This window comes from Homalodisca vitripennis, chromosome 2 (genome assembly GCF_021130785.1).
Source record: "Homalodisca vitripennis isolate AUS2020 chromosome 2, UT_GWSS_2.1, whole genome shotgun sequence".
NCBI classification, from domain to species: domain Eukaryota; kingdom Metazoa; phylum Arthropoda; class Insecta; order Hemiptera; family Cicadellidae; genus Homalodisca; species Homalodisca vitripennis.
In genome coordinates, this window is record NC_060208.1 from 33777532 (window position 1) to 33790437 (window position 12906).

The 12906-nt window shown below is 33.3% G+C and overlaps 2 protein-coding genes across 2 annotated transcripts in view; both read right to left on the reverse strand.

Annotated features, from left to right (window-relative positions):
• LOC124356038 overlaps nt 1–5149 on the reverse strand; it is a 28330-nt gene extending 23181 nt beyond the window's left edge. The window contains exons 1-2 of the mRNA XM_046807182.1: nt 5021–5149; nt 2385–2432 (exon numbers count right to left, since the gene is read on the reverse strand). Coding sequence (XP_046663138.1) covers nt 2385–2432; nt 5021–5084 — 112 coding nt within the window. The 5' untranslated portion in view covers nt 5085–5149. The remainder of the gene's footprint in view (nt 1–2384; nt 2433–5020) is intronic.
• LOC124353775 (protein D1-like) overlaps nt 1–12906 on the reverse strand; it is a 123808-nt gene that overhangs the window by 65449 nt on the left and 45453 nt on the right. The gene's annotated exons all lie outside the window — the stretch shown is intronic.

The following is a 12906-nucleotide window of genomic DNA, read 5'->3' on the forward strand; positions in this document are numbered from 1 at the left end:
CGTATGATGGGGCCATTCGGGTACCCATGGCTGTTCCTTTCTTTTGTAAATAAAATTTGTTTTGAAATCGAAAACAATTGGAAGATAATATAAAATTTATGAGAGTAATGATGAAGTTAGTGCTTGGTTTTGAATTTCCAGGTCTTTTATTTAGAAAGTGTTTCACAGCTTCTATACTTTTATTGTGGTCAATATTAGTATATAAGGAAGTTACATCAATCGTAACTAACGTCACATTTGTTGCAATAGGTTGGGGTATTTCTTTTAATCTTTCAATAAAATGATCAGTGTTTTTCAAGTAGGATGGTAAATTTTTGACAAACTCCTGTAGGTGTACATCTACATATATATATATATATATATATATATATATATATATATATATATATATATATATATTTCTATGGCATATGACATAAATATCATAATGGGTGTTATTAAATTTAACTGTGGCATTCTCTCGGCACATTTATTCTATAGTAAATTCAAATTGTGTTAAAATCAAAGTTATAAAAGAAAATCTTTAGTAACGTTCAAAAAAGAAATTTGCTTCTGTACACGAAAGAATTGTATTGACAGGTTTGAAACGTTACGTAATTCCTACAGATAGGGATTTGTAACCAAAGAAGCCAACCGACATCATTTTATTTGTTCTATACGGTCACTATTTCACTATTCGTTACTTAACTATGGCCAAGTGTGAGAAATAAACAAACGGGTTGGGTTCACGGAAACTGTAAATAAGGAAAAGGAAGGGGAATATTTGTTCCAGTGTTGGAGAATTTGACTCATTCACTTGGTCTTTGAGTCAGTTTCAACAGACCGAGAGATTTAATGTGATTCTTGGGCCGAAGATGCGCAGTAGCCTACTGGTCATGTGTTGTGGAGGGGGGGAGAGGAGCTTAGTCTGTGAACCACCTCCCCTCCACCACCACTGTTTCAAGGGTTTTATATCTTTAATTTATTAAATTTTAATTTAATACTAAGTTGTTTATTTATAAATGTAAATATAAACCTTTTAATACATAATTAATATTATTTTAATATTTCTCTAGACACACATTTAGTAATTTCTAAAAGTGAGGTCGTAAGAGTTTAAAAAGAATAAATTAGTACATGCTATTCCCTAGGTAAATTATATGATTCTTAGAAAGCTCTGTTATAATATCGTTTATAACTTGCCTCTAAAAGGGAGGTCATCTGAACTCTAAATTTAAAACAGCGAAATGTCATTTACAGCTCTAAGGAATGTGCCAAACATCGACAGGAGCCCCTATCTCATGCAGAAAAAACTTAATTAATGAAGTTACAGTACAGGGAAATGAAATCAAGCAATGCTATGTGGATTGAAATACATTTAGCAGGTTATAGAAAAGAGCTAAAAAGTACGAAACTCCAAATTTAAATTAAATTAGCTGTGGTTTCTCTAATTATAATCTACATATTGAAAATTTCTTTGCAAACTCCATTTTTATTTTATGTGGAACTCAAGCTCGGTTGTTTCTGGTAAAAATTCATATCACCAAAAAATTTTTACTGACAAGTTCACACACCTATATTCCTTATAATTTACTTTTCAAAATTCCTAACTCGTGATCATAACCAGTGTTTGATGTATGCAGTGATTACAATATAATATCCAACATACATAAAACGTTCTCATTTATTAGCATTTTAACTACATGATCATATTTGAATACTCCAGCTTATGGAACTTGTATTCTGGTAGATCTCTTATTAAATGGGTACTTAGAATGTAATACTCTTCTCAAATCAATAAAATAGAACCTAATTTTAATGTCCATATCAAAGTGCAATGTTACCATTAAATAAGGAGTAAGATAAAACTGCTTTTTAAGTTCAATACTAGTGAAAGTTTTCATTATGTACGATTATAAAAATATGAGAGATAAAGTAGAAAGTAAGTAGTTAGCAAATTTAAAAACTTTTTACTAATTTGTAGTAACATGTTAAGTTTTGAAATTATTTCTTTGTATTAGACACACACAGGATGTACTTTTTATCATTTACAAGGCTTTTACAAACCTGCTTATCGAATTCTTCATGCCATATAAAAAAATGGTTTCCCCTCATATACCTGTTTTACAAGCTTTACTATACATGAATATTTTCTGTTTCAGTGTAAATACAAATGCCCTAGTAACAAAATTATATCAAAGAGATTTAAATCTGGTGGCGTTATCACTAATGCAATTTTATAGGAAAATAAATATAAGTAGGGGATATTAGAAAAACATTTGCACATGCCACATTGACAAGGACAGGGTGGAAATTCTATGACGAAAGGTCGGTCTCTTAGTACAGTAGACCTTTATCCCTAATTATTAATTTATTTTAAATTTGTTGCAAATGAGTTCACTCACTTTTTCTGCAACGAAAAGACCTTGCACGATCTCGACTTCTTCTTGCCACTGCAACAAATTAAAAGACATTAATGTTAAGAAAATACGGTGTCATACATTTTAGAACAAAGTCCAGGAGATATGATTATTCTAAAGGCAAACTTAATTTTGAGTCCATCTTCTCATGTAATTTTATGCTATAAAATTTGAGTATTGATTTTGGTACATTCAGATTCAATTATTGTTTTAAATAGAGAAATGATAAATATTAAAATTGATCTAAAAAACGTAAATACGACCATGTGGTTTACCTTTTTACACAGTCACTAATTATTTGACTATAAGCCTCGTGTCGTGATGTAAAGAAGAACATTAATAAAGAGTGTTGAAACGTTAAATTTTTAATTGTAAAGTATCTTAAATTTAAAACGTTAGAGCCTCCTTTGCAAGATAAAGTAGCATTATAATTACATTACAGTGAAAATCAGTGTAATTTCAAGTCTTCCCTTCCAGTTAAAATCAAGTGTTGAGAACATAAGTATAAAGAAGGAAAAATATGAACGTAAGACACTGAATTCAATATAGTATGTACTGAAATAAAAATAACAACCAAATTTGTTGTGGACTCTTGAAATTTATTTACTTACAACATTGCTAAAGTCATGAATTTCGACCCCGAGATTTCAAGGGAAAAGAGGAAAATGTCTTAACTCACTGCTCGGTTATAGGCATCCAAAAATGAAAGAGATAGAAGGTTATCTGTTGTCTTATTTAAAATCTAAAGCACACTTTTATGTTATAACTCGTATTTTGCTTATCTTAAAAAGATGTATAAAGATACATACATATATAAATAAATAAATATATATATATATATATATATATATATATATACTAGCTGATTCCCGCGGCTTCGCACGCTTTTCGTAAGTTTTGCCCGCGTATGAGCATTTCTGGTTGAAGTAAATTATATTTCCAACCCCGATGTAGATTTTACCTTGATGTCACGATCAAGAAAATATGTCAAAAATGTATTGTACATGCATAATGTATTTTATTACAAAGTGGTCTACCACTCAACCTTTAAGTTCAACCAAAAATTTAGTTTAGACAATTATACATCATAACTTAGCGCCTTCAAATAGTGTTTCACAGTTTAATATACGTATCTATCTCGTAATTGCAGGTTATAATGTGCAGGCGCTTTGATAACTTTTCTTCATTTTATTCGTTTATATTCACGACATAAGCGAATAATTCAGATAATAACTATCCTATCTTCTAAGTTAGACTAAATTACGGATACATGTGAAATTTGATTGAAATTAGTTCAGTCGTTTTGGAGTTTATTGGCAACATACATCGTGACTCAAGATTTTTATATATATAAGATATATATATATATATATATATATATATATATATATATAAAGATACGTTTCATATACATGTTAATAGTATGTGATACAAAATGCGATATTTATATTTAAATTGTAAGTCCTGGGAGAGGATTTACTTCTTCTAGTTCTGACAGGGCTTTAGGTTCTTCAGAGACCTTACAAATTTTATATTTGGATTAATATAAAAAATACTATATCATACAAAAATATGATCGTTGGAAGTTACCAAAGTTCGACTAAGGTAAATGATAGTTACCATTTTGACTACATGTGGATAATGTATTGCTGAGGCGTGATCTAGGTAAGAACCTTTATAGGTTAACAGTTGCCATTGAACTATTTACCGTTCAAATGTCATTTCCTGCATTAAATGTCTATGAGAACTCACAGAAAGTTAAATTAGAAAAGAACTTAAGTGTGAATCCAGATAAGATAAAATTGTGTCACAGAAAAATTGTACGAAATGTTAAACATGGACTACAAGCGTTTCAAAGAAGAAAAATAGCACAAAAGTAAGGAAATGGTGTAACTAGGGTAATCGGCGTGGCTGCTTACTTAATGACGTCTTTACCAAACTATAGTATAATATATATACTAATATATATATATATATAATATAGTATAATATATTAGTTTAAGAAAAAGAACGTTCAATTTGTGTAGGCTCAAAAGTGTAAATATTTCTTCCAAGAACTCATAATGCATCAGAAACGCACCTGTACTGATTAGGTATTTATAATTTGGATAACACGTTTAATTTTTGTATGGACCATATAAATTTACGTATATCATGCGAAGTTATGAGTTGACAGATGAGAATACAAGAGCCATAGAGTGTTCTAGCAAGATATTTACAGCGTCGGAACGATGCTTAGTAGTATATGAAAAGAATTCTTGCTACAGTTCTTAAAAATATGTAATACAGCATAGCTTCTAAACCTAGCTTCCTTCTCACATTAAATTATGATTTAAGCAACTATGAAAACGTACTACGATACTCGTATTTTAATACTAAATAAACGTATTTCCCCCTAATTTTATAATTAACTATTATTATAAGTAGAACCTTAACTTTTTACATCAATATATTTATTACTAATTAACTATCCTTTTCGTGTAAAGCAACAACGAAACAAATAATATTAGTTTTAAATAATAACGAGCAAGTAAGAGTGCACCAGACCACAACAGTAAACTTTTAATTCAGTAGACCCATGTTTAATGTAAATACATAAAATAAAGTTGTCTCTCATTTACCTGGACTAGCTACAGTAAACAGAAGACACAAGGCACAGACGAGGGCATAGGTTAGACGGACCATTGCGGACTGGCTGAAAATTATAGTACCCACTGATCACAACGACCTCTGCGAGTTCAAACATTAAATAGATGACCTTTGAGGCACATTCAGGAAGTTAGTGCCGTGTATTATGAGTACTAGAAAAAGTTTTATTACTATTGCAACTGTAGTGTAGATATGCCTACTCATATGGTGTTATTAAATTGCGTATATGCGTCTCGTATGAAAACACTTTATACATGTATTAATTGTATTATATAAATTTTAGCATATTATTATTTTCGTTGCGAAGTTTTAACATATATTTTTCTGAACAATTTTCGAATTCGAAATTGCCTACGCTATCATTACGAAAGTTTATTAATATGATGTTACACTAATTAGGTAAGCAAAGGTTCTTAACAACATTCTCTCTAAGATCACGAAGTATAAAACATCACATCATCCTGAGGGTGGATATATTTCTGGCACAGGTAGTCGAGGACATAATACATGTGTGTGTCAAATCTAACTTTCCTAAGACGGCTGAAAATTTTAAACAATAATCTAGGTTTTTTAGAAATTCAAAACTATTTCGTGGGGGTTTGGAGTTCATGTTATTCCTTTCAACGTTGAACGCATGAGGCACATATATGACAAATTCATTGCTATACGACATCGGTGAGTTGAAAATAAACATAGTTGCTCTAAGACTTGCAACCACATTCAACCTGTGGATGTTTGGTCATTATGATTTGTTTTCAAAATTTTCTGTATAAGTTATTAGGCACGTGTGTGTCAAATTTCATCTCTTACAGCATTGGAAAGCAGGAAAAAGTACTTCTTCTAAAGGTTTCAACCCCTGTAATCTCTATGGGTGGTTATCGTAATCTTTATGAAAGTTCTTTTATTTTTCTGTTAAGCGTATGAGGCGCGTACGTGTAAATTACGTCTTCTAGGACATTGAGAATATGAGAGACGATATATACTGAGGAACAAAAAAAGTGGGACACTCAATATTTTTCAATCTTTTAATGTTATAGCTTATGTAAAACCAAAAACCAAATTGAAACGTGTTCTTTACTGATTTCTCCAAACAAACGAGGAACAATGTTCAAAGATTTATTCATAATTACAAGTTAATTCCTAAAAAAACTTCAAATTCAAAAAAAAGGAGAAAGAAATTAAATGGTTAGAATGATTTTTTCTTGAACTGGGAGTAGTCTAAAGGCGTTTTAGTATCTAGTATTCCCACCTCGGGCTCTGATGACTGCCTGTAGTCTGCGACCGATGCTGTCAATCAAGCCCCGTATCACCTCCTGGTCCAAGTTATTCCACTCCTCCTGCAGGGCCTGGCCAAGGTGTTGAAAAGAGTGCAACTCACCTCGACGATTTCTAATTGCTATTCCCATGACGTCCCAGATGTGTTCTAATGGATTAAGATCCGGGCTGTGTGCGGGCCATTCCATTACTTTGATTCCAACTTCACGTAAGTAATTTTGAACCACCCTTGCGGTGTGTGGACGAGAATTATCTAGCATCAGCGTGAATCCAGGACCCACAAATCCCGCAAAAACACTACATGTTCTGACAAAACCTCTTCCACGTACCTTTCAGCATTTAATGTCCGTCTATTAACAATTACAAGCTCTGTGTGAGCCTCTCTTGAAATTCCTCCCCAAACCATTATGGACCCACCATCAAAACTGTCTCTTGGCGATATTGCACATTGAGCAAACCTCTCTCCAGCCCGTCTCCACACTCTTTCACGACCGTCTGATGATCTCAGGGAGAACCAAGACTCATCGGTCCACAGCACTGGGCTCCACTGCTCTGCGGTCCAATTTACGTGAGTTCGATCAAACTCCAAACGAGCTCTTCGGTGGCGCGGGAGCAGCTGGTACCTGTGGCTCGACGATAAGCTCCAAGTCCCACCTCCTGTAACCTTCTTCTAATTGTTCGTGTGGAAACATTCACTCCACGGGCTCTCATAAGCTTATTATGAACTTCAACAGAATTTGGAACCGATTTCGCAAACTTACTGACACAACAAAACTATCATCTCTGGCACTTGTTGTTCTGTTACGGCCTGATCCCTGCCTCCTTTCATAACTTCCTGTTAATCTAAAGCAAATCACAGCTCTGCTTATGCTGGATCTATGGAAACCTGTGATGTTTTCTACTTCTCGCAATGTTAAGCCAAAAGGGGTTGAAAGTTCAATTCTTGGCTGATAAGGAAGACATTATTTTAGACTCATGATAAGATTAGCAATATTAATAACGTAAGCCAGATGTTTCAGGATAGATTTGAAGCGATCATGTGAGAAATCAGCTACAGATAAGATAAATGTAGAAATTTTAAATAAAATATTATACAGTTAAAACAATTTAAAAGCTTGTCCCACTTTTTTGTCCCTCAGTGTATATTTGTTCTAGAGGTCGCAACCACATTTCAACCCCTATGGATAGATCTTTATGAAAATGCTCCAGCTTTTCAACTTGAGCTATGAGGCTACCTAAACACGTCCAGTAAACATTATATCTATTGCTTGATGTACTGCGATAGTGCAAGAGTTTAGAAACTTTCAAGAGTTGCCGCTAGAGGGCTACACTTGACAGTTTTGAGTCGGTAATGAAGTTAAGCATAACCCACCGTAAATACGTATATCACATCATTGTAATTCTTTTATATTTAATGTTTTTATATTAAATACATGGCATTTAAGATTTTATGATTTAAACTATTAAAAGTATTTCTTCTCTTCCAATCAAAGCATGTTTTTCGTTCTGTCTTTTATTCGTGTATAGTCATAATTTGTATTAAATGGTCAAACATATTTTATTTTGTGTCTTCCTATTGTTCAACTTTAGAACTTATTTATCCTTTGAAACTCAATTTACAATTTCGATTTACCTCGCCATTATGGTATTAAAGAATTGTCCTTGTTATATAACTTATTAATATTCTAATATTGCTCTTGTTGTAGACTCTTGGAGCAATTGGAAAATTCTTTAAATATTACTAAATGTTAATAAAAACACTACTTTTTTCCAAATTGTTTATTTTTTGAGGCCTTTCGAAATTTTTTTTGTGGAGGTGCCTGAATATGAAACCTTTGGTTTCAAAAGGCCTCAAAAATAAACAATTTGGAAAAAGTAGTGTTTTTATTAACATTTAGTAATATTGCTCTTGTTGTCTTGTTAACAGTTCTATCTAGAAGGAATGCATATGTGCTATTTATGTTCCTCATGGGTATAACTATCTAACTATGTTTGTGATATGGTACTACATCGGAGTTCGACTTATAATATCGGCAGGGACCAATCATCATAACATAAAGTACACATATTATGGTTTCTTCCATAGTTTTTTACTTACCTTGGGGATCCTAGAGAACATCGCGCTTTTTATTAGATTGAGAATCCGATTCTTGGATTGTACCGTAAATTAGTTAATTAAATTTCATATAATGTAAATTTCGCAACCTAGTCAGCCAGTATAATTTAATATTATTTTTACCCAATGTTCCGGAACTAAACTATCGGCGGAGTAACTACCTAATTGGCACGCGGATGAATATTTTCTTCTAACCCTTTGTAGCAGCCCAACTACGTGACCGATCAGACCTCGCGCGCTTTGTCCGTAAGTAAAATTTATCTTTTCGTATTTTTAAATTAGCCCTTTGATGCCAAACATATAAAAATGAATTTAACGTGTGCCGAAGGCACAACAGTTAGTTTGCAAGTGGTCAGATAGGCATAGTTGTCTTGCATGATAGAGGGCGCTACTGACGCCGGTTATCAAAGGTCGGGGGAGTCGCTCAAAAGACGAGGCAGTTGTTCCGGTGGCTCCGTGTACGTATGGGTGAGATCCTTCCGATAATTCTTAGGACTTAATTTGGTTAATTTTAGGGGAATTATACTATGGTGCTTTTTTACAGAAGATGTTATTACCATTTATAAATGTGGTGCTGTCTGAATAGCATCACGTTAGTTTTAAAACCGGGGCGATTAGATTGAATTAAATTATATTTTCTGTACTAAAACATCTGTCAAAGCTGGCTGTCTCAGCACCTTGAGGGGTGTCCACCTCGACCTCGGGCTCCTAAAGCTTAAATTAGTTGGTGAATTGCAAATTGGTGCGGTCAAATTATTTATTTACCGAGACACGAATCGATTTTTCGTTCACGCACGTGCTTAGAAACGTTGCAGATGGTAGCAGAGCGATAACCTCAAGGTGTTGATCAGTCTGTGATAGATTTTTGTTTTAAAATTAAATAAGGTAAATTAATATTATTTTGCACTGTCATTTAATTCATTGTAATGTTCTAAATTCATTAGTATAGGATGGCAAGCCTCGTGGGTTCATGCGGGAGGAAACGGGTTCAATCGGCAGACCAGATCGGGCATGAAATTAGTGATTAGCCTGTTAGTTATCATGAATTAGAAAGTAATTTGGTCTGTCCGTTTGTACGGCTTTCCGGTATCCTTAGCGTTTAACACAAGATTGAATTGGCCGATTCGGGTATTTATAGTGTAAAGTTCATTAAATTAAGGGTGTTCATTAATAACTAAAACAAAGAAATGGGATCATAGCATGTTGCATAGTATTCGAATTGTACTTGGATTATTAAATCGAATAAGTTGGAAAATTTATTAATTCATAAGTCTAAATGGGAGCATGTTAGTTTTATGTTAGATGGAAAATATTTAATATTATTAAACGGGAGAGAGAAATTGTTTAGGAAGGGAAAACATTACCATGAAGGAAAATTAGCATGTCATACTCGATTTCAACATAAATAATTGTTATTTAAAAGTTCTGTTAAATAAGATATTATTAAGATATTAATTAGAAGGATTATATACAGGAATTTTTTATTTTGAATATTAGTTAAGGGGTACAATAGTACAATATTCTCATTTTATATTTTCATTACTTGAGAGGTCCACCTAATACTTACTGTTCCCAGTCAAACTTAAAGTCTTAAATAATCACCCTAGGGTAAAATTAATTATAAAAGTAACATTATTACTTGATTTCAGTAATTATTAAGTCCTCTTAAATTAAAGGCTTATTGGTTGGAAATGTAGTGTTATTAGAGGGTGTTGGTTAAAAGGTCAATTTATTAAAATTCTAACTTATATTATTGTTCATACCATACAGAAATTGTTTTAATACATTGTATATATTGTATTAAATTTTAGAATATATATCTTAGAATTATATTGGTGAGTAATGACATGAATTTTCCTCTTCTAAATTAAATTTCATGTGTTACAAATATGTACATGGAACTACTGCAGTGTTTAATACATAGGGTGTATTTAAGGTTCACATATAAATACGTGTGTAAGGAATAAATAAATAACGAAACTATCAACCGAGGAAAAGGGCTGTGACCTCAAACCTTATCACTAGAGCTCAGCTGATTGACTGATAACATAGTCCCTTGGTTAGTGATAGTAAACTAGGGTATTCATTCACAAAATACAACATATTATATTAGATGCTTAGCATACACGTGTTAAAAATTGTTGTAAGAAATTCATAAATAGTAAAATCACCAATTTTAATTTAATATTAATTAATAGTAACTTGGTCAATAACCTGAATTTAATTAATAATTAGTCTTAAGTTCTGAAACAGCATTACAAATACCATAAGAAAGCTTTTATAGTTGTGTAATTTTTAACGCGTTTGATTGAAGTGAGTATCGTATGACCCGGATAAGAAGTTTCGCTTAAATAAATAAATGTTCTCGATAAAACAATTTTTGAACAAAAAATTCTAGGTGTCCACAAATCTTTACTGTACATACTGGATTTTTATCGTAATGGTTGGCACCAGTTATAAACTACGTATAATTAAATCTTACACTAATTTTAAAGCTTTACCTTGAACACCATACTATTTTATATAAAAGAATAATGAATGTGTTTTTACTTGGCGACTCTCACTTAAAACGGCTTATGAATTTCCCACATTCATTAGAAATTAATATCTGTCCTATTATTACCATGGGAGGTTTTACAGTTTCTAATCTTAAAAAAAACATTAAGATAAATCAAACAATAATTCCGAATAATCAAGTTATTTTAGTTTCAATAGGCACAAACGATATTCTGCAAAAAAAAGCTATGCAACAGTTAAGAGATCAATATCGATCGCTTATTAGGTTAATAAGAATTAAATATAGTCCGTCTAAAATCCTCTTAATGAAAGTGCCTTTATCCCCTAGAATTAAATCTGGTAGTTTTCACCTGAACGCAATTAACAGTTTCAACTCATACTTGTCGACATTCATAAGTCAGGAAATACGATTAGTCGACATTAATCCTGTAGTAACTCAGGGCTATACTAGGGGGACAGGCAACCTAAAATATTTTGAATTGCAATATTTTAATGGGAAACCAGATTTATTACATTTGAATGGGCAGGGATACGCGGTTCTTTTTCAAATAATTAGGGAGGCCTTAGAGAGTTAAACAAAATGTCACATACAACTTTGCCCGGTAGAATCGTCCTGTATTGAGCTCAGGGGTAGGCCATCCGCAACTATCATATTATTGCTATTGTTATTTGATCTATAGTATTACTTGTTTTGGGAATCCGTGTGCTTTGGTATTAATATGTAGTCTAACGAAGATATCCAAATTTCGGATGAAAGTCTGAATTGGATTTACAAACTTGATAGGGATCAACTCAAGATACAGTGTGACAAATTCAAATTAGCTAGTATTACGGTCCGGCAGATGAGGGCTGCGCTATCGGATTTTGTAAAATCGCAAAAGAAAATTGGTTCGGAGTGGGTTCCATCTAGTAGCCGAATCAATGACGGTATGGGACTTAACTTAATATCTGGAAACAATTTCGAAGAGGAACGGTCTGATGTTACCAAAGTAAATGTGGACGTAAACGAACGGGAAACCCCAGGTAGTATTAAAAATAACTGTCTTACTGAAAATCAAAATGATGGTAAGGAATCGAATCAACAGAAACCCTCGGTTAATGGTATTGCAGTGCCAACAACATCATCCAACGCCGCGTTAGGAGACCCAATGTCTTTGATTCTTCAGCTGCAACAATCAACAATGGAAGTTATAAAGCAGACAGCTGACAGTTTTAATAGGAACCTAGCTACGGCATTAAATCCTCCACCGTATAGTCAGAATGGTTCAAGTTCAGTTTTGAGGGATGTTGTTGCCGCCTTACCTTATAATTCCGGCGGAGATCCGCATAAAATACTTAAATTTCTTTCGCAAATCTTCCAAATCTTCAATTTGAAGATAACTTCAGATCAAAGCGTAGTTTTGAATATCTTACCCAAAACTGAAGGGCGTCTGCGAAACATTTTCCACGAAGCGGTAACTCAAAAATTAGACTGGGCACAGCTTAGAAAATTAATCATAAGAGCATTCTTCCCTGGAAGATTACTTCGGGAGGCAATAAGTCGGCATGTGTACAGGACTCAACGCCAACAAGAGCGGTTTACCGATTTTGTAGATGCTATCCGAACTATGTGTGCTATCTTAACTCCAGAAGCCGAGGATCATGATATTTTTGAAATAATAATGGGAGCAATTTTGCCTGATACACGAGCTTGTTTTGCGGGACTGCCTACTCCGTCACGCCTACAGAATTTGATAGAGATGGGTTCCACTATCGATGGTATAAGGGAATTTAATGTTCAGCAAACCCCTTCTCGGCCTAATGCAAGCTACACCTTGTACCCGTATAGAAAAAGTAATGAGTCATATAACTCAAACTGGCCTCGGGACAGTAGATATGGTAATCTTTCGGGCCGTAATGATAGCTCCGGTAACATGGGATGGTTACAACACAGACGGGGGACTGATAATA